The sequence below is a fragment of the Physella acuta genome, unplaced genomic scaffold, assembly GCF_028476545.2.
Source record: "Physella acuta isolate Inbredline_101_S28 unplaced genomic scaffold, ASM2847654v3 ptg001059l, whole genome shotgun sequence".
NCBI lineage: Eukaryota > Metazoa > Mollusca > Gastropoda > Physidae > Physella > Physella acuta.
The window spans coordinates 101,816-125,086 of NW_026732576.1; the positions used below are offsets into that span (position 1 = coordinate 101,816).

The following is a 23,271-nucleotide window of genomic DNA, read 5'->3' on the forward strand; positions in this document are numbered from 1 at the left end:
GCTTTGTTAAAGTAACCAGGGATAAGGTAACGTTTCTAGAGGTCGATGCTTCTAACCAACACTGATCGAACTTTTAGATGTAAAATACTGAGTACTTGTTAATGGACAACATAATTACAAGCGCAATATATACGAATATAGACATAGTCATTTCTCATGTTAATTATAATCCATAAAGTATTTATTTATAACAATTTTAATTCTGGAACAATCGAGTCACAAGCCGATAAAAAAACGTGGTATAAATTGAGTCACAAGTTGATATAAAAACGTTGTATAAATTGAGCCACAAGCTTTTTAGCGCAATTTCCATTCTGGAGAATTGCGTTTATTAACTCGTCATTTCTGGGAATGGATGGATGAATGAATGTATGGATGTATGGATGAATGTGTGTCCGGGCTTTAAGTCGTATCTCCTCCTCAACGAAGCAATATCGATGACTAGTTCCAAAAGCAATTATGTTAAGCAAGTTACGAGGATGAACATAGGCCATAAAAATTACGGGTTTCTTTCATGTATTTCCCGGAAAAGCCAAAAAACCTCGAAAAAATATTCAGTTTTTGGCCCATATCTCTGCAACCAGACCACTTAGCGACGTGAAACATGTATCAATCGATTCCTGCCGTAGTTTAGAACAATATTGCCGAAGAAATTTTTCAAAAATATCCTTTCGTTCGGTCACAAATAAATTTTGAATTAATTAAAATTTGGACCGAATTAGTAGGCATTTTTTCCAACCACACCACACGCGTCATCACGTTCAATAGCTGCGCCATCGCGTTCCATGGCTGCGCCATCACGTTCAGTAGGCGCGCAATGGTTTTTAGTCATGTAACTCTATTGTAAATAAAACATGTAAAATACTGAAAAAAATTAATAAAAAACGTTTTAATAACTAACCAATGGTTTTACTAACCCTGCTCTTGATTTACGCTACGACAGAGCTATTTTTAGATAACATAAGGAAATTGCGCTAAAATTGTCACTAGACTTTTTAATTACCTTGTTTAATAAATGTGGTATACATTGAGCTTCATAAAACATTCGAACAAATTTAAAATTCAGCACAGAGAAGCGGACAAGAAAATGATGTTCGGGTGTATAATCTTACTACACTGTTTACCTTTCTTTCTTGAGTGTTTTCTGAGAATTGTTAACGTATGGGCTCATTTCTAAATGCATTTTAGAGGGTATATTTCTATAAATAAAAACATAAACACTTGTTTTATACGTCAACAGATGACCAAATTAATGTCTAGATAGTGCACTAAGATTTGATTTTACAATCAACGCAGGATTTAACACCAGAGGTTATTGTTTTAATATGTACAGTTACTGTAAGGTTAAAACCAGAGAGGTTATTGTTTTAATATGTACAGTTACTGTAAGGTTAACACCAGAGAGGTTATTGTTTTAATATGTACAGTTACTGTAAGGTTAACACCAGAGAGGTTATTGTTTTAATATGTACAGTTACTGTAAGGTTAACACCAGAGGTTATTGTTTTAATATGTACAGTTACTGTAAGGTTAACACCAGAGGTTATTGTTTTAATATGTATAGTTACTGTAAGGTTAACACCAGAGAGGTTATTGTTTTAATATGTACAGTTACTGTAAGGTTAACACCAGAGGTTATTGTTTTAATATGTACAGTTACTGTAAGGTGGGAATCTGTAAACAAAAGACTTAGTCATTTATACACATTCTTGCTCTTTTAAACACATTCCTAGCCATTTAAAAACATTCCTAGTCATTTAAACACATTCCTAGTCATTTAAACACATTCCTAGTCATTTAAACACATTCCTGGTCATTTAAACACAATCATTGTCATTCTCAAATTTTACAAACTTTTGGGGTGGTTTTAGCGCTGCAGTGGTGGGCTTGTTATAAGAAATCTCACTACATGATTATCCTTTTAGTAAGCGTTCGAACTAATTCTTAATGTTATTTAATATTTTAACAAGGCGTTTTTATAGTTTAATAGTATAAATAAGATAGTGGAAGAATGGTTATTTTAAAAATGGAAGGAAAATAAATAAATAAAAAACTTACTGAAGCTGGGGATTAAAAAATGCGCTATCGTAAGTGAAAGCATTTTGTCCAACATTAAGCAAACCACACCAGCATTTTCACTTCAGTTCTTATCGGTTTGTTTCTTATTTCAATCGGAGTTGAAGACGTTGAAACACTGAAAGAAATCAATGCGCGGATACATTGAAGCCTGTGGGAAAAAATCGCGATTGAGGGCGCTGGTTGGTCAACCAGTAGAGACGTCAGGTGAATGGGGGACCTCGACTGTTTGATGTCGGCTGATCAAAGCAAGCGACGCGAGCCTCCACGGGAATTCAACTTGTGACTGCAGTGCTTTTAAGTCACTTACCAACACCATCTTAACGTTGCTAGTTTTTATTTGAAGTCTACAGCATTGCCGTAGTGGGCTTGTTGCGAGAAATCTCATAACGTCTAGGGCTTGTTACAAGAAATCTCATAATGTTTAGGGCTTGTTATAAAAAATCTCATAACGTTTAGGGCTTGTTACAAAAATCTCATAACGTCTAGGGCTTGTTACAAAAATCTCATAACGTTTAGGGCTTGTTCCAAAAATCTCATAACGTCTAGGGTTTGTTATAAGAAATCTCATAACGTATAAGATTTGTTACAAATAATCTCATAACGTCTTATAGGGCTTGTTACAAAAATCTCATAATATCTAGGGCTTGTTACAAAATCTCATAACGTCTTATAGGGCTTGTTACAAAAATCTCATAATATCTAGGGCTTGTTACAAAAATCTCATAACGTCTTATAGGGCTTGTTACAAATAATCTCATAACGTCTTATAGGGCTTGTTACAAAAATCTCATAACGTCTAGGGCTTGTTACAAAAATCTCATAACGTCTAGGGCTTGTTACAAAAATCTCATAACGTTTAGGGCTTGTTACAAAAATCTCATAACGTCTAGGGCTTGTTACAAAAATCTCATAACGTTTAGGGCTTGTTACAAAAATCTCATAACGTTTAGGGCTTGTTACAAAAATCTCATAACGTCTAGGGCTTGTTACAAAAATCTCATAACGTCGAGAGAACCGCCAGCCTTCAGGTTGTAGAGCAGGCGATAAATGAAAGAAGAATGGCATGCCGGGAGGTTATTAAACTGTGTCAACACGGGCCGTAGTAGGTCGGAGGTGGGGGGGGGGGGAGAAAAGGGCTGTGTTAGTTACTAGTTATCAGATGGATGTTAATTAAAAGCACATAATAAAAACCGAATCAAACTTGAATGAAATTTGATTAAAGTATTTGTTCTTGTATGTGCATGTGTATGTGTGACTTTTGGTTATTTATAGCTCTGTACGTAGGCAGTCCGCTGACCTTTAAGTATATATGGCTGGTTCTGGTTGACGTGGCTTTACTACTGGTGTTTTTTTTTTATTGGTTGTATTTTTTATATTACTTTTTGACTGATTGCTATCTAGCAGATTGGTAGCTGTATCTTGTCCATTGTATCAACTATTTGGTGTCTGTATCTTGTCCATTGTATCAACTATTTGGTATCTGTATCTTGTCCATTGTATCAACTATTTGGTATCTGTATCTTGTCCATTGTATCAACTATTTGGTGTCTGTATCTTGTCCATTGTATCAACTATTTGGTATCTGTATCTTGTCCATTGTATCAACTATTTGGTATCTGTATCTTTTCCATTGTATCAACTATTTGGTATCTGTATCTTGTCCATTGTATCAACTATTTGGTATCTTTATCTTGTCCATTGTATCAACTATTTGGTATCTTTATCTTGTCCATTGTATCAACTATTTGGTATCTGTATCTTGTCCATTGTATCAACTATTTGGTATCTGTATCTTGTCCATTGTATCAACTATTTGGTATCTGTATCTTGTCCATTGTATCAACTATTTGGTATCTGTATCTTGTCCATTGTATCAACTATTTGGTATCTTTATCTTGTCCATTGTATCAACTATTTGGTATCTGTATCTTGTCCATTGTATCAACTATTTGGTATCTGTATCTTGTCCATTGTATCAACTATTTGGTGTCTGTATCTTGTCCATTGTATCAACTATTTGGTATCTGTATCTTGTCCATTGTATCAACTATTTGGTATCTTTATCTTGTCCATTGTATCAACTATTTGGTGTCTGTATCTTGTCCATTGTATCAACTATTTGGTGTCTGTATCTTGTCCATTGTATCAACTATTTGGTATCTGTATCTTGTCCATTGTATCAACTATTTGGTATCTGTATCTTGTCCATTGTATCAACTATTTGGTATCTGTATCTTGTCCATTGTATCAACTATTTGGTGTCTGTATCTTGTCCATTGTATCAACTATTTGGTGTCTGTATCTTGTCCATTGTATCAACTATTTGGTATCTGTATCTTGTCCATTGTATCAACTATTTGGTATCTGTTATGACCGTGTCCAGTTCACCAGCTATACCAAGGACTTGGTCTAAGTCGTCACGTGCTTGATACGATAAGGGTGAATTGCTAATCATTATGAATTGCTGATCATTATGAATTGCTGATCATTATGAATTGCTGATCATTATGAATTGCTGATCGTTATGAATTGCTGATCATTATGAATTGCTGATCATTATGAATTGGTGATCATTATGAATTGCTGATCATTATGAATTGCTGATCATTATGAATTGCTGATCATTATGAATTGCTGATCATTATGAATTGCTGATCATTATGAATTGCTGATCATTATGAATTGCTGATCATTATGAATTGCTGATCATTATGAATTGCTGATCATTATGAATTGCTGATCATTATGAATTGCTGATCATTATGAATCGCTGATCATTATGAATTGCTGATCATTATGAATGCTGACCATTATGAATTGCTAATCATTATGTATTGCTGATCATTATGAATTGCTGATCATTATGAATTGCTAATCATTATGAATTGCTGATCATTATGAATTGCTAATCATTATGAATTGCTGATCGTTATGAATTGCTGATCATTATGAATTGCTGATCATTATGAATTGGTGATCATTATGAATTGCTGATCATTATGAATTGCTGATCATTATGAATTGCTGATCATTATGAATGCTGATCATTATGAATTGCTGATCATTATGAATTGCTGATCATTATGAATTGCTGATCATTATGAATTGCTGATCATTATGAATTGCTGATCATTATGAATTGCTGATCATTATGAATTGCTGATCATTATGAATTGCTGATCATTATGAATTGCTGATCATTATGAATTGCTGATCATTATGAATTGCTGATCATTATGAATTGCTGATCATTATGAATTGCTGATCATTATGAATTGCTGATCATTATGAATTGCTGATCATTATGAATTGCTGATCATTATGAATCGCTGATCATTATGAATCGCTGATTATTATGAATTGCTAATCATTATGAATTGCTGATCATTATGAATTGCTGATCATTATGAATTGCTGATCATTATGAATTGCTGATCATTATGAATTGCTGATCATTATGAATTGCTGATCATTATGAATTGCTGATCATTATGAATTGCTGATCATTATGAATGCTGATCATTATGAATTGCTGATCATTATGAATTGCTAATCATTATGAATTGCTGATCATTATGAATTGCTGATCATTATGAATTGCTAATGATATTTTGTATTATTTGCTTTTCGGAAAAACACATACATGTTTATATCAAATAACATCAAATTCTGAAGGTTTTTGAGAAATCGGAAACTGGAAGAAGAGTCCTTTCGGTTACCGGAAATAACTCAAAATTTGAAAGAAACCTACATACAGGATGGAGTATTTCAGTAACGGTCTAGTTGTGCTATATCGCTCATCTAACTGAAACGGTATTCAGGTTGTCGTGTCCAGACGGATGTAGAATATACCACCCTTCCGTTTACCGGAAATCACTAAAAAGTTGACATAAACTAGCGTATAAGACTTATACTTATATTTAAAATTTCTCCCATCTAACTGAAACGTTAGTCCAGTTATCGGTTTTTGATAAAGCGAAAGTAGAGTAATTACACTTCCAGTTAATGAGAATCACTCAACAATCGATAAAAACCTACAAATGGGATATACTAGGTTGGCCTGTATATAAAAATGTTCGTCAAACATACAGACTGAAATACAGACACACGTGCAAACAAGATTGCAAAAAATGTGTTTTTCCGACACAAGATGGTGAAAAACTTTGGTTTTGACAAAACATGATTTCAATTTTTTCCCGATTACAATACTTGCTCTACTAGAGTTTTGGAGTTGTAAAGATGAAGCACAAACACGCACGGTTTAGCACAGTTCTTAAACAAACACCTACATTCATTCCTTTTGCCAGTACACATTTATCGGCACATTTTAAATCCTTAACTAAAAGTGGGTAAGTATCGTTAAAACAAAAAGTTTTTTAAAGTCCTATTAGGCACATTTTTGCCCTTTCAAATGATCGCAATAGAGTTTACTTGTTCAATGATTTTTCCTAATTGAACCTTAATTTGAACCAATAGCCAATACTCTTGACACGCAAGCAGATTGTAGATTGACAGTCCCAACAATCAGAAGATGAGCAGAATTCTAGGCGCCCCGACCGTTGGCCCACAACAACAGGTGATAGAACCTGAGGCGAAGGATCCTTTCGAGGTCAGCACTTACGTCTGTTTAACTCCGGTGTGGGGGTCAAAGTTTAGTGTGTGGGGTAGTGTGGTCAAAGTTTAGTGTGTGGGGTAGTGTGGTTAAAGTTTAGTGTGTGGGGTGGTGTGGTCAAAGTTTAGTGTGTGGGGTAGTGTGGTCAAAGTTTAGTGTGTGGGGTAGTGTTGTTAAAGTTTAGTGTGTGGGGTGGTGTGGTCAAAGTTTAGTGTGTGGGGTAGTGTGGTCAAAGTTTAGTGTGTGGGGTAGTGTGGTTAAAGTTTAGTGTGTGGGGTGGTGTGGTCAAAGTTTGGTGTGTGGGGTAGTGTGGTCAAAGTTTAGTGTGTGGGGTAGTGTGGTCAAAGTTTAGGGTGTAGAGTAGTGTGGTTAAAGTTTAGTGTGTGGGGTGGTGTGGTCAAAGTTTAGTGTGTGGGGTAGTGTGGTCAAAGTTTAGTGTGTGGGGTAGTGTTGTTAAAGTTTAGTGTGTGGGGTGGTGTGGTCAAAGTTTAGTGTGTGGGGTAGTGTGGTCAAAGTTTAGTGTGTGGGGTAGTGTGGTTAAAGTTTAGAGTGTGGGGTAGTGTGGTTAAAGTTTAGTGTGTGGAGTAGTGTGGTCAAAGTTTAGTGTGTGGGGTAGTGTGGTCAAAGTTTAGTGTGTGGGGTAGTGTGGTCAGTTTAGTGAGTGGGGTAGTGTGGTCAAAGTTTAGTGTGTGGGGTAGTGTGGTCAAAGTTTAGTGTGTGGGGTAGTGTGGTCAAAGTTTAGTGTGTGGGGTGGTGTGGTCAAAGTTTAGTGTGTGGGGTAGTGTGGTCAAAGTTTAGTGTGTGGAGTAGTGTGGTCAAAGTTTAGTGTGTGGGGTAGTGTGGTCAAAGTTTAGTGTGTGGGGTAGTGTGGTCAAAGTTTAGTGTGGAGTAGTGTGGTCAGTTTAGGGTGTGGAGTAGTGTGGTCAAAGTTTAGTGTGGTGTAGTGTGGTCAAAGTTTAGTGTGTGGGGTAGTGTGGTCAAAGTTTAGTGTGTGGGGTAGTGTGGTTAAAGTTTAGTGTGTGGGGTAGTGTGGTCAAAGTTTAGTGTGTGGGGTAGTGTGGTTAAAGTTTAGTGTGTGGGGTAGTGTGGTCAAAGTTTAGTGTGTGGGGTGGTGTGGTCAAAGTTTAGTGTGTGGGGTAGTGTGGTCAAAGTTTAGTGTGTGGGGTAGTGTGGTCAAAGTTTAGTGTGTGGGGTAGTGTGGTTAAAGTTTAGTGTGTGGGGTAGTGTGGTCAAAGTTTAGTGTGTGGGGTGGTGTGGTCAAAGTTTAGTGTGTGGGGTAGTGTGGTCAAAGTTTAGTGTGTGGGGTAGTGTGGTCAAAGTTTAGGGTGTAGAGTAGTGTGGTTAAAGTTTAGTGTGTGGAGAAGTGTGGTCAAAGTTTAGTGTGTGGGGTAGTGTGGTCAAAGTTTAGTGTGTGGGGTAGTGTGGTCAAAGTTTAGTGTGTGGGGTGGTGTGGTCAAAGTTTAGTGTGTGGGGTAGTGTGGTCAAAGTTTAGGGTGTAGAGTAGTGTGGTTAAAGTTTAGTGTGTGGGTTAGTGTGGTCAAAGTTTAGTGTGTGGGGTAGTGTGGTCAGTTTAGTGTGTGGGTTAGTGTGGTCAAAGTTTAGTGTGTGGGGTAGTGTGGTCAGTTTAGGGTGTAGAGTAGTGTGGTTAAAGTTTAGTGTGTGGAGAAGTGTGGTCAAAGTTTAGTGTGTGGGGTAGTGTGGTCAAAGTTTAGGGTGTAGAGTAGTGTGGTTAAAGTTTAGTGTGTGGGTTAGTGTGGTCAAAGTTTAGTGTGGTGTAGTGTGATCAGTTTAGGGTGTGGAGTAGTGTGGTTAAAGTTTAGTGTGTGGGGTAGTGTGGTCAAAGTTTAGTGTGTGGGGTAGTGTGGTCAAAGTTTAGGGTGTAGAGTAGTGTGGTTAAAGTTTAGTGTGTGGGTTAGTGTGGTCAAAGTTTAGTGTGTGGGGTAGTGTGGTCAGTTTAGTGTGTGGGTTAGTGTGGTCAAAGTTTAGTGTGTGGGGTAGTGTGGTCAGTTTAGGGTGTAGAGTAGTGTGGTTAAAGTTTAGTGTGTGGAGAAGTGTGGTCAAAGTTTAGTGTGTGGGGTAGGGTGGGCAAAGTTTAGGGTGTAGAGTAGTGTGGTTAAAGTTTAGTGTGGTGTAGTGTGATCAGTTTAGGGTGTGGAGTAGTGTGGTTAAAGTTTAGTGTGTAGAGTAGTGTGGTTAAAGTTTAGTGTGTGGTGTAGTGTGGTCAAAGTTCAGTGTGTGGGGTAGTGTGGTCAGTTTAGGGTGTAGAGTAGTGTGGTTAAAGTTTAGTGTGTGGAGAAGTGTGGTCAAAGTTTAGAGTGTGGGGTAGTGTGGTTAAAGTTTAGTGTGGTGTAGTGTGGTCAAAGTTTAGAGTGTGGGGTAGTGTGGTCAAAGTTTAGTGTGTGGGGTAGTGTGGTTAAAGTTTAGTGTGGTGTAGTGTGGTCAAAGTTTAGAGTGTGGGGTAGTGTGGTCAAAGTTTAGTGTGTGGGGTAGTGTGGTCAAAGTTTAGTGTGTGGGGTAGTGTGGGCAAAGTTTAGTGTGTGGGGTGGTGTGGTCAAAGTTTAGTGTGTGGGGTAGTGTGGTCAAAGTTTAGTGTGTGGAGTAGTTTGGTCAAAGTTTAGTGTGTGGGGTAGTGTGGTCAAAGTTTAGTGTGTGGGGTAGTGTGGTCAAAGTTTAGTGTGGAGTAGTGTGGTCAGTTTAGGGTGTGGAGTAGTGTGGTCAAAGTTTAGTGTGGTGTAGTGTGGTCAAAGTTTAGTGTGTGGGGTAGTGTGGTCAAAGTTTAGTGTGTGGGGTAGTGTGGTTAAAGTTTAGTGTGTGGGGTAGTGTGGTCAAAGTTTAGTGTGTGGGGTAGTGTGGTTAAAGTTTAGTGTGTGGGGTAGTGTGGTCAAAGTTTAGTGTGTGGGGTGGTGTGGTCAAAGTTTAGTGTGTGGGGTAGTGTGGTCAAAGTTTAGTGTGTGGGGTAGTGTGGTCAAAGTTTAGTGTGTGGGGTAGTGTGGTTAAAGTTTAGTGTGTGGGGTAGTGTGGTCAAAGTTTAGTGTGTGGGGTGGTGTGGTCAAAGTTTAGTGTGTGGGGTAGTGTGGTCAAAGTTTAGTGTGTGGGGTAGTGTGGTCAAAGTTTAGGGTGTAGAGTAGTGTGGTTAAAGTTTAGTGTGTGGAGAAGTGTGGTCAAAGTTTAGTGTGTGGGGTAGTGTGGTCAAAGTTTAGTGTGTGGGGTAGTGTGGTCAAAGTTTAGTGTGTGGGGTGGTGTGGTCAAAGTTTAGTGTGTGGGGTAGTGTGGTCAAAGTTTAGGGTGTAGAGTAGTGTGGTTAAAGTTTAGTGTGTGGGTTAGTGTGGTCAAAGTTTAGTGTGTGGGGTAGTGTGGTCAGTTTAGTGTGTGGGTTAGTGTGGTCAAAGTTTAGTGTGTGGGGTAGTGTGGTCAGTTTAGGGTGTAGAGTAGTGTGGTTAAAGTTTAGTGTGTGGAGAAGTGTGGTCAAAGTTTAGTGTGGTGTAGTGTGATCAGTTTAGGGTGTGGAGTAGTGTGGTTAAAGTTTAGTGTGTGGGGTAGTGTGGTCAAAGTTTAGTGTGTGGGGTAGTGTGGTCAAAGTTTAGGGTGTAGAGTAGTGTGGTTAAAGTTTAGTGTGTGGGTTAGTGTGGTCAAAGTTTAGTGTGTGGGGTAGTGTGGTCAGTTTAGTGTGTGGGTTAGTGTGGTCAAAGTTTAGTGTGTGGGGTAGTGTGGTCAGTTTAGGGTGTAGAGTAGTGTGGTTAAAGTTTAGTGTGTGGAGAAGTGTGGTCAAAGTTTAGTGTGTGGGGTAGTGTGGTCAAAGTTTAGGGTGTAGAGTAGTGTGGTTAAAGTTTAGTGTGGTGTAGTGTGATCAGTTTAGGGTGTGGAGTAGTGTGGTTAAAGTTTAGTGTGTAGAGTAGTGTGGTTAAAGTTTAGTGTGTGGTGTAGTGTGGTCAAAGTTCAGTGTGTGGGGTAGTGTGGTCAGTTTAGGGTGTAGAGTAGTGTGGTTAAAGTTTAGTGTGTGGAGAAGTGTGGTCAAAGTTTAGAGTGTGGGGTAGTGTGGTTAAAGTTTAGTGTGGTGTAGTGTGGTCAAAGTTTAGAGTGTGGGGTAGTGTGGTCAAAGTTTAGTGTGTGGGGTAGTGTGGTTAAAGTTTAGTGTGGTGTAGTGTGGTCAAAGTTTAGTGTGTGGGGTAGTGTGGTCAAAGTTTAGTGTGTGGGGTAGTGTGGTTAAAGTTTAGTGTGTGGGGTAGTGTGGTCAAAGTTTTAAAATGGGAACCTTTTTGTCGATGAGCCTTTTTGTCGCCTGCTGTGATGAAGCCTTACGTCCCTGTCCACAGGTTATAACCGACGAGGACCTGTAATGAGGCCTTACGTCCCTGTCCACAGGTTATAACCGACGAGGACCTGTGCAGTAATGAGGCCTTACGTCCCTGTCCACAGGTTATAACCGACGAGGACCTGTGCAGTAATGAGGCCTTACGTCCCTGTCCACAGGTTATAACCGACGAGGACCTGTACAAAGCAGACGAGATCCTGACGAAAGAGATCCTCTGGTACGCCGGCTACACCCTGCTGAGTGTCGTCGTCTTCCTGGTGCTGGTGGCCTGTCTGGCCCTGGACCCCCGGGCCTTCATCATAGCCTTTGGTACCGGAAGTCCTTGCTGCTTGTTGTGTCCGTGCATCAAAAGCTTGTACAAGTACACAGACCCGGCTAAGCTCATCCAGGTAAGCTCATACAGGTAGCAACAGTTTGTACAAGTACACAGACCCGGCTAAGCTCATCCAGGTAAGCTCATACAGGTAGCAACAGCGTGTACAAGTACACAGACCCGGCTAAGCTCATCCAGGTAAGCTCATACAGGTAGCAACAGCGTGTACAAGTACACAGACCCGGCTAAGCTCATCCAGGTAAGCTCATACAGGTAGCAACAGCGTGTACAAGTACACAGACCCGGCTAAGCTCATCCAGGTAAGCTCATACAAGTAGAAATCTTATTAGTGAATACATGTTGATACGGGTACAATTTAATACAGTGTTTTTATATAGGTGAACTTCAATACATGTCATTAAAGTAAACTTTATACAGGTAAACTAATATAGGCAAAACTTAAGTAATTTAAGTAAAGAAATAGATGTAAACTTGAATGCAAATAATCCAATTCAATAAACCTACATAACCTAAATAAGCTTTTTACGGAAAAACACAGGTCGAGATAAACTATTAGATTTGGGACAAAACGCAGATATAGGTAATAATGGTATAAATGTAACCTAACATTGTCAATTTAAGTGCAGGTAAAATAGCATTAATACATATCCACAGTAAATTTTTAGGTATGATCCATTTATCTTTCACCCCTCCCCCATCCCCTATTTGTATCACCAGGCAAGTGCCAACAAATATGTCCCAGGTATTCTCATAGAGGACGACGGAACAATCAAACAGTACGACCCGTCACCTGACGAGATGGAGGCTCTGTTCGAGTTGGTTAACGAGTTCATGACCATCTCGTGAGATGGAGGCCTTGTTCGAGTTCATGACCATCTTGTGAGATGGAGGCCTTGTTCGAGTTCATGACCATCTTGTGAGATGGAGGCCTTGTTCGAGTTCATGACCATCTCGTGAGATGGAGGCCTTGTTCGAGTTCATGACCATCTCGTGAGATGGAGGCCTTGTTCGAGTTCATGACCATCTCGTGAGATGGAGGCCTTGTTCGAGTTCATGACCATCTCGTGAGATGGAGGCCTTGTTCGAGTTCATGACCATCTCGTGAGATGGAGGCCTTGTTCGAGTTCATGACCATCTCGTGAGATGGAGGCCTTGTTCGAGTTCATGACCATCTCGTGAGACCCACCCAGCTGAACTGATGGCCCGCTGCAGGGGAAGTAATGGACGCAAACTTTGCCAGAGTGAAAATATTTTCAAGGTTTTCTCCCCTTTATAACGACAGAAGAGTTTCGCCCAGCAGTGGAGTTAAAATGTCAAATAGTGAAAAAATTGTACGTGCTATAGGTCTGCACACCTACGTCACTGGTGGCAGGATTACATGGTGGGGTGGGTGTGATACCAGGAAGGCTTGCCCCACCCACCGTCTATCAGCGATGGCCTGATGTCAGTAGCTGTGTTCTGGGTATGCAGCAAATACCATGTATCCACCTTTTGTAAAAAATGATTGAGTGAACAAGTTGAACTAACTCACTGACACGTACAAAAGGTAGAGGTGGCACATACAGACTCTGTCTCTCATTCACTCCAACACACCCTTTAGACATACTCATACACACACATGCACACCCCCACACACACATATATATATATATATATATATATATATATATATATATATATATATATATAAATATATAATTTATATATATTTGTGTGTGTGTGTGTGTGTGTGTGTATAACATGCTTAACCTGTCAGCTCCAAAGATTCCTATCTTGTTTTATCTGTGTACTAAAGTAATTCATGTAAATACATATTAAAGTTACATTAACTATATTAACTAAACATTATTTCAGTGTGAAAATGTATGACTATTCAGTCAGTTGATTGTATTCAACACACAAAAAAATGGGGAAAAAATTACTTTTAAAATCTCAGGAAAGAACAAACAAAAAAAACAACTTTTGATTACATATCAATCTAGGGGAGCTAACCAGTGAGATGATAATTTACCCTCATTTATAAAGGTGCTTCCCCTTTAATAATCATTTACATATTAAGTTACAAAATAGCGTACGGTATTTATTTTCTTTTCTTTTTTTTTTTTTGTAAGAAAGTTTAAGCAATAGTCCTTAGTTTTGTCTAACACTGGGCTAACATATAGAGAGAAAACCAGCATCAGGGTACCCCCCCCCCCCCCCACACACACACCGCCTGTAGGTGCGTGCGTCACGTGACCAGTCTGTCAAAACGTCCTCTTTGTGTGTGTGGCCTGAAGCAGACTGTAATCAGCAGACAGAGCTAGGTCTGGTGGACACCAACTGTAGGGGGTTGGACGGCATGAAATTTATGATTGACAGGCCAAAGGGCTGGTCAACTGGCCAGCTGTCAGCACGTTTGATGCTGGACTGTCAGCACGTTGGATGCTGGACTGTCAGCACGTTGGATACTGGACTGTCAGCACGTTGGATGCTGGACTGGACTGTCAGCACGTTGGATGCTGGACTGTCAGCACGTTGGATGCTGGACTGTCAGCACGTTGGATGCTGGACTGTCAGCACGGTGGATGCTGGACTGGACTGTCAGCACGTTGGATGCTGGACTGTCAGCACGTTGGATGCTGGACTGTCAACACGTTGGATGCTGGACTGTCAGCACGTTGGATGCTGGACTGGACTGTCAGCACGTTGGATGCTGGACTGTCAGCACGTTGGATGATGGACTGTCAGCACGTTGGATGCTGGACTGGACTGTCAGTACGTTGGATGCTGGACTGGACTGTCAGCACGTTGGATGCTGGACTGTCAGCACGTTGGATGCTGGACTGTCAGCACGTTGGATGCTGGACTGGACTGTCAGCACGTTGGATGCTGGACTGTCAGCACGTTAGATGCTGGACTGTCAGCACGTTGGATGCTGGACTGTCAGCACGTTGGATGCTGGACTGTCAGCACGTTGGATGCTGGACTGGACTGTCAGCACGTTGGATGCTGGACTGTCAGCACGTTAGATGCTGGACTGTCAGCACGTTGGATGCTGGACTGTCAGCACGTTGGATGCTGGACTGTCAGCACGTTGGATGCTGGACTGTCAGCACGTTGGATGCTGGACTGGACTGTCAGCACGTTGGACGCTGGACTGGGGACACGCCGTGGTTCAAAGTTTGTTGTATGAGTATCTTAACCCGTACACATTTAGGTTTGGTTAGCCCACAGATATATGCCATTAATATATACATATACATTCGTGGTTTTCTAAAACTGGCAATGTTGTAGCAATCACATGATAAATGTGTTTTTATAAACCAGACAAAATGTGTTTTATAAACCACACAAAATTCACAAACCACACAAAATTCACAAACCACACAAAATTCACACAATAAACGAGTGCTAACTGAAAGTTTGAAGTTTTTTTACCCGGGCTGAAGTCCGTATGACGTGGCTGAGTTCACCCAGCTCTGATGAGTACCTGACCCACATTAAAATCGACTGGGTATAGAACTGACCACACTACCCTACTTACGTTACGAAACAAGGGAATTCCACTTCAACTCTCCCATTGACCGCCTGGTTTGCAAGTTTGGCTTCATTGATTTTTGCAAACCATTCAAAACTAGTTTTTAAACTAAAAAAAAAAAATCATTTATATACTCTATAAACGTGTTATAAATTACAAAATGTGTTATAAATGTAATTTATACACTGAATAAATGAGTTTTATAAATTACAAAATAAATGTTATTTATACACTTAATTAACAAATTTTATAAACTACAAAATAGTTTACAAAAATAGATTTGTACACACTTTATAGAGTTGAACCACAGAAGAACAAAAATGATGTTAAGCTATAAAATAATGGATCATTAATGATGTTAAGCAGTAAAATAATTCATAATTAATGATGTTAAACTATACAATAATTATATCATTAATGATGTAAACATACCAATTAAAATATGTAAGCATAACTTTCCAATAAAAATATGTAATTAAAATATTATGTAAGCTTGACCTGCCAATTAAAATATGTAAGTATAATCTGCCAATAAAAATATGTAAGTATAATCTGCCAATTAAAATAAACATTCTCAACTCAACTGTAGACACACAAAAAATGTCATGATTAGCACAACGTTAGGAGACTTAGGCAACTTTAACTGATGCTTACGACGTTACTCGTTACATTTGCTTGAAATGGTCGAACACTTTTCTATTATTATTTTATTTCTCTTTGCTTTCAGTTTTAGCGATTTAACAAAGAATCCCCACCTTTTCAGTGATTTAAGTTAGAATTCCCACCTTTTCAGTGATTTAACAAAGAATTCCCACCTTTTCAGTGGTTTAAGTTAGAATTCCCACCTTTAGAGTGATTTAACTTCCTGTGCGAGAGGCTTCTATCACTGTCTCTTGTTTGATGTTTATCTCCCAACGTTTTCAATTTCCCGCCCACCAGATAAGTGAGTCGAATCGCTTACAATTCAATTGGTTTCCTTCAGACGACGGTTATGTCGTGTCTATTATTTCCTGGGGAGGGGAGCCTCCTACCCCCACACAAATATCTATTCCAATATCCGACACTTTTTCTTTGGCGAGGTGTCACCGAGGACACCTCTTGTTTGTGTCGTCGCCAGCCACACCCCTACACCCCGCCACACCCCTACACCGATTCTATTCTATTTTCAACAACAATGGCTGTTTGATAGAGGGACAAAAACCGGAAATCAAAGCTAACAATGCCGGCCGTTAGGGGGACAAAAGGGGAGACTAGCCGTCAGTATCAGTTGCAAATCAAATTGATGTGGCATCAACGTGGCAGATAAACTTGGAGTTGTCTGGGCACATCTAGCCCAGTCAGTCATGTGACTTCACAGTCAAGTCACGCTACTAGCCCAGTCAGTCATCTGCCCTCACAGTCACGCTACTAGCCCAGTCAGTCATGTGCCCTCACAGTCACGCTACTAGCCCAGTCAGTCATCTGCCCTCACATTTCATGCAAAAATTCCAGTTTGACTTTTCTACTTGTTTAACACTTCTATAAACCACAAAAAATATCCGTGTCACATCTATAGCCCACATAAAAACATGACGATTTTCCCGACCAATCCACACAATCACTCACAAACACACACATTTAAACATTTTTAAAAATTATAAAAAGAAATTATACGTATGTTTTGACCAGACTTTTATCAAATGTTTCTCTATTCGACCTATACTACCATTCAGACTTCCTATTAGCTTATTGTGTGATGGGTCGCAAGAACAATAACCCAGTTGTATTAGCTGTAAACCTGACCTTAATTAACTTGAAACAGAAGACGGAAAATAAAATAGAATTTAGGATGTATGACATATGTATAGATAAATTGTAAATAAAATGTGTCTGTTTGACGTATAGTGAGACGTCCATATATAGATGGACGTCTACCCCCCCCCCCCCCCTGTAAGAAAACGGAAGTCGAATGTTTACTGTTGGCTGTATTTAATCGCAGCTCCGCCGTGCCGTGGCTCATTAATCAAGCGTGGAGACATGCTGTAATTTGTGGCTTGTTAAGGGATTCCCGCTGATCCCTGGCCAGCCCTCGGGTTTGTGGGCTCGTTAATCCACGAGCTGCAAGCCCCGATCCGACGCCCATTTATGGCCTAAGCGTTACTCGGACGTTGGCACATTGAAAAGACACCGTAAAATGACAAGATAAATATCCGGGGCGGATTATTTATCACAGTAGCTTGTGATAATAATACACCCGTCAGTCAGCTCGCTGCCGGGTACATGAGATGGGCGATGCTAAAGGCTTGTATCCCGGGGAGGGGGCTAGCAGCTGATGGCAGGCCCCGGGCAGATGGAGGAGCAGGTCTGATACGGGGAGGGGGGGGGGCAGGTCTGTTACCGTGGGGGCAGGTGTAACGGTGCCATTCGATATGTACACAGTCGATGCAGACTGATGTACACAGTCGATGCAGACTGATGTACACAGTCGATGCAGACTGATGTACACAGTCGATGCAGAGTGATGTACACAGTACGTAAAGTGATGATATACACAGTACGTGAAGTGATGATATGTATTCTTAAGTCTAGCAATTTCATACTGATGTAACATTCATGCTACTCGTATAGAGAGTAGCACTGGCTACGCTTGACTGGCTACGCTTGACTGGCTACAGTTGACTGGTTACAGTTGACTGACTACAGTTGACTGGCTACAGTTGACTGGCTACAGTTGACTGGCTACAGTTGACTGGCTACAGTTGACTGGCTACAGTTGACTGGCTACAGTTGACTGGCTACAGTTGACTGGCTACAGTTGACTGGCTACAACGGACTGGCTACATTTGACTGGCTACAGTTGACTGGCTACAGTTGACTGGCTACAGTTGACTGGCTACAGTTGACTGGCTACACTTGATTGGCTACAGTTGACTGGCTACACTTGACTGGCTACAGTTGACTGGCTACACTTGACTGGCTACACTTGACTGGTTACAGTTGACTGGCTACAGTTGACTGGCTACAGTTGACTGGCTACAGTTGATTGGCTACAGTTGACTGGCTACAGTTGACTGGCTACAGTTGACTGACTACACTTGACTGGTTACAGTTGACTGGCTACAGTTGACTGGCTACAGTTGACTGGCTACAGTTGACTGGCTACAGTTGACTGGCTACAGTTGCCTGGCTATAGTTGACTGGCTACAGTTGACTGGCTACAGTTGACTGGCTACAGTTGCCTGGCTATAGTTGACTGGCTACAGTTGACTGGCTACAGTTGACTGGCTACAGTTGACTGGCTACAGTTGACTGGCTACAGTTGACTGGCTACAGTTGACTGGCTACAGTTGACTGACTACACTTGACTGGTTACAGTTGACTGGCTACAGTTGACTGGCTACAGTTGACTGGCTACAGTTGACTGGCTACAGTTGACTGGCTACAGTTGCCTGGCTATAGTTGACTGGCTACAGTTGACTGGCTACAGTTGACTGGCTACAGTTGCCTGGCTATAGTTGACTGGCTACAGTTGACTGGCTACAGTTGACTGGCTACAGTTGACTGGCTACAGTTGACTGGCTACAGTTGACTGGTTACAGTTGACTGGCTACAGTTGACTGGCTACACTGGACTGGCTACAGTTGACTGGCTACAGTTGACTGACTACAGTTGACTGGCTACAGTTGACTGGCTACAGTTGACTGGCTACAGTTGACTGGTTACAGTTGACTGGCTACAGTTGACTGGCTACAGTTGACTGACTACAGTTGACTGGCTACAGTTGACTGGCTATAGTTGACTGGCTACAGTTGACTGGCTACAGTTGACTGGCTACAACGGACTGACTACAGTTGACTGGCTACAGTTGACTGGTTACAGTTGACTGGCTACAGTTGACTGGCTACATTTGACTGGCTACAGTTGACTGGCTACAGTTGACTGGTTACAGTTGACTGGCTACAGTTGACTGGCTACATTTGACTGGTTACATTTGACTGGCTACAGTTGACTGGCTACAGTTGACTAGCTACAGTTGACTGGCTACATTTGACTGGCTACAGTTGACTGGCTACAGTTGACTGGCTACAGTTGACTGGCTACAGTTGACTGGCTACAGTTGATTGGCTACAGTTGCCTGGCTATAGTTGACTGGCTACAGTTGACTGGCTACAGTTGACTGGCTACAGTTGACTGGCTATAGTTGACTGGCTATAGTTGACTGGCTACAGTTGACTGGCTACAGTTGACTGGCTACAGTTGACTGGCTACAGTTGACTAGCTACAGTTGACTGGCTACAGTTGACTGGCTACAGTTGACTGGCTACAGTTGACTGGCTACAGTTGACTGGCTACAGTTGACTGGCTACAGTTGACTAGCTACAGTTGACTGGCTACAGTTGACTGGCTACAGTTGACTGGCTTCAGTTGACAGCCTACATTTGACTGGCTACAGTTGACTGGCTACAACGGACTGGCTACAGTTGACTGGCTACAGTTGACTGGCTACAACGGACTGGCTACAGTTGACTGGCTACAACGGACTGGCTACAGTTGACTGGCTACACTTGACTGGTGTTTGATATTACTTTAGAGAACAGATCTCCTGTTTTAGCACTGGACAAGGAAATAAGTTTGACTGAAGCACTTGAATAGTTGTCGCCCTTGTCAGTTTTCATTACCTGATAGCTGGTGTCGGTTACCATCTCGCCATTATCTGCCCCTGAGCTTCCCACACCGCTCGTCTGTCGTCTGGTCAAGGAAACTGGGGTGGGGGTGGGGGTGGGAGGAGGAGGGGGGGAGGGCGACATCTCCGTCTAACATTAGCAGACGTGAAGCTGCGTCACGGAGTCCAAGAGTCGTGTACAGCGAGTCATGGTTTTGTTAGGGTACGTCACATTTATGTAGGACTTGATAGGTAGATGCGTCACATTTATGTAGGACTTGATGAGTAGATGCGTCACATTTATGTAGGACTTGATGAGTAGATGCGTCACATTTATGTAGGACTTGGTGGGTAGATGCGTCACATTTATGTAGGACTTGGTGGGTAGATGCGTCACATTTATGTAGGACTTGATGAGTAGATGCGTCACATGTATGTAGGACTTGATAGGTAGATGCGTCACATTTATGTAGGACTTGGTGGATAAACTTGACACTATGGCAGTGAAATTGACACTACCGCAGTGAACTTGACACTACGGCAGTGAACTTGACATTACGGCAGTGAACTTGACACTACGGCAGTGAGCTTGACACTACGGCAGTGAACTTGACACTACGACAGTGAACTCGATATGACAGCATCTAACTTAACAGTTCTAAAGTTTCGTACAAGAAGTTACAGTAAAGAGTCTGATCTCAGTTGACACCAATTTGTTTTGGTCGAACCTATTGAAAGATGGCGCATAGAAATGTTTTAATAGCTTTTAGGGCGTTGTATTTTTAGCGACTCAAAGATTTCCGATTTACGCATTGATTGAATCAATGGAAGATTGTGGATTTTACCGACAAGATAGAAGGAAGGACAGAGCGAGTGAATGAATGAAAGATTGTGGATTTTACCGACAAGATAGAAGGAGGGACAGTGCGAGTGAATGAATGAAAGATTGTGGATTTTACCGACAAGATAGAAGGAGGGACAGAGCGAGTGAATGAAAGATTGGAGATGTGAAATTTGAAAATGAAACGACGTCTGCAGAACGAGCTGGCCATGAGGAGGTAATCCTCGACATTTGAAGAAAGCCAGATAGAAAATCCCTAGGGAAGTCACTGTTCAATCAAGTTAAGTGGGCAACCCTGGTCTCCCGACTCAGCCTTGATCTCTTACAGAGTTAGAACTCTTGTTTCTTGATTAGTAGCCCCTACGGTCATCCACCACCCACCCGGCCCACTAGTGGCGGGACGGCTTGAAACAATCGGGCCCACAACTCCGTGGACTCAATCATTTCATGCAGTTTCATTGGGATGCAATCATAAGTTAACGGTTTCAGCTGTTCACACATCGACTATCGCCACATGGATCCAGCTTCACATAATTTTGTTAAGCCACTAAGCCACTATTCCATTTAAGACGTTAATAAATTAGCAGTTTTTTGTTATTTCAGTGATGAGAAACAATTGTGCTGTAAGTTTTGGTGTTGACAACATTTGAGTACAATTAGTACAACTTTGGTATGGATGATGAAACATTTGTGACAGTGATAAAACATTTGTACCGTTAATATAACATTTGTATTGTTGATAAAACATTTGTACCGTTGATAAAACAGTCGTATTGTTGATAAAACAGTTTTACCGTTGATAAAACAGTTGTATTGTTGATAAAACAGTTTTACCGTTGATAAAACAGTCGTATTGTTGATAAAACAGTTTTACAGTTGATAAAACAGTTGTATTGTTGATAAAACAGTTTTACCGTTGATAAAACAGTTGTATTGTTGATAAAACAGTTTTACAGTTGATAAAACAGTTGTATTGTTGATAAAACAGTTTTACAGTTGATAAAACAGTTGTATTGTTGATAAAACAGTTTTATCGTTGATAAAACAGTTGTATTGTTGATAAAACAGTTTTACAGTTGATAAAACAGTTGTATTGTTGATAAAACAGTTTTACAGTTGATAAAACGGTTGTATTGTTGATAAAACAGTTTTACCGTTGATAAAACAGTTGTATTGTTGATAAAACAGTTTTACCGTTGATAAAACAGTTGTATTGTTGATAAAACAGTTTTACAGTTGATAAAACAGTTGTATTGTTGATAAAACAGTTTTACAGTTGATAAAACAGTTGTATTGTTGATAAAACAGTTTTACAGTTGATAAAACGGTTGTATTGTTGATAAAACAGTTTTACCGTTGATAAAACAGTTGTACCGTTGATAAAACAGTTTTACCGTTGATACAACATAAAATAATTATACCGATAAAAAGAGTTTCTTGTAATATAAAGCAAGTGTTGTTGTGAGCCCGACTATACGTCCCCCCCTTCCTCCCCCTTTCACCTACAAGGTACACCAGACACAGGTCAACCTGACCAGTGGTCACGTGTTCTAGTCCCAGCTCACGGCACTCAGGTGAGGGGACGGGTGTATGTGATGGGGGGGGGGGGGGGGGGTAAAGAAAAGAACTTGTCCCATCGTTTGTCGCCTGCTACCCCCGGGCCAAAGCCCGACTCATCCTCTGGTGGGTTTAAAGAAAGCGTGAACAAAACGTGAAGTGTGATCGTGTGTGGGACAATGGCCGCCTAGATCAAACACGTCCTCGACGTGCTGGGCTCAGTGGCGGGGGGGGGGGGGGGGTGGGCCGTACAAATGATGGCGCTTTTATCTTCTGAGTTGGGCCACAGTCGGCTCAATCATTTGTTGATAATGACGTCCTTTGGCATGGATGAGTGGCCGGCTCTTGGCTAACTTCCTGTCATCAACATCACCCTCCCCATCTCATCAACATCACCCTCCCCATCTCATCAACATCACCCTCCCCATCTCCCTCCCCATCTCATCAACATCACCCTCCCCATCTCCCTCCCCATCTCATCAACATCACCCTCCCCATCTCATCAACATCACCCTCCCCATCTCCCTCCCTCCCCATCTCATCCACATCACCCTCCCCAGGCTCATCTACATCACCCTCCCCATCTCATCAACATCACCCTCCCCAGGCTCATCAACATCACCCTCCCCATCTCATCAACATCACCCTCCACATCTCATCCACATCACCCTCCCCATCTCATCAACATCACCCTCCCCATCTCATCAACATCACCCTCCCCATCACCCTCCCCATCTCATCAACATCACCCTCCCCATCTCATCAACATCACCCTCCCCATCTCATCAACATCACCCTCCCCATCTCATCAACATCACCCTCCCAATCTCATCAACATCACCCTCCCAATCTCATCAACATCACCCTCCCCATCTCATCAACATCACCCTCCCCATCTCATCAACATCACCCTCCCCATCTCATCAACATCACCCTCCCAATCTCATCAACATCACCCTCCCAATCTCATCAACATCACCCTCCCCATCTCATCAACATCACCCTACCCATCTCCCTCCCCATCTCATCAACATCACCCTCCCCATCTCATCAACATCACCCTCCCCATCTCATCAACATCACCCTCCCCATCACCCTCCCCATCTCATCAACATCTCCCTCCCCATCTCATCAACATCACCCTCCCAATCTCATCAACATCACCCTACCCATCTCCCTCCCCATCTCATCAACATCACCCTCCCAATCTCATCAACATCACCCTCCCAATCTCATCAACATCACCCTCCCCATCTCATCAACATCACCCTACCCATCTCCCTCCCCATCTCATCAACATCACCCTCCCCATCTCATCAACATCACCCTCCCCATCTCATCAACATCACCCTCCCCATCACCCTCCCCATCTCATCA

At 41.4% G+C, this 23,271-nt stretch overlaps 1 protein-coding gene across 2 annotated transcripts; it reads left to right on the top strand.

Annotated features, from left to right (window-relative positions):
• Positions 1 to 6,364: 6,364 nt before the first annotated feature.
• Positions 6,365 to 12,965, top strand: LOC131955256 (uncharacterized). Of its 2 annotated transcripts, none has more exons than XM_059319295.1 (4): positions 6,365 to 6,428; positions 6,580 to 6,688; positions 11,162 to 11,392; positions 12,055 to 12,965. In XM_059319295.1, exons 2-4 carry the CDS (start codon positions 6,611 to 6,613, stop codon positions 12,181 to 12,183), a joined length of 438 nt encoding a protein of 145 aa, XP_059175278.1. In that variant the 5' UTR covers positions 6,365 to 6,428; positions 6,580 to 6,610; the 3' UTR covers positions 12,184 to 12,965. The 2 variants fall into 2 exon arrangements, with proteins under 2 accessions (XP_059175278.1, XP_059175277.1); XM_059319294.1 differs by having other exon boundaries at positions 6,380 to 6,428; positions 6,556 to 6,688.
• The last annotated feature ends 10,306 nt before the right edge of the window (positions 12,966 to 23,271 follow it).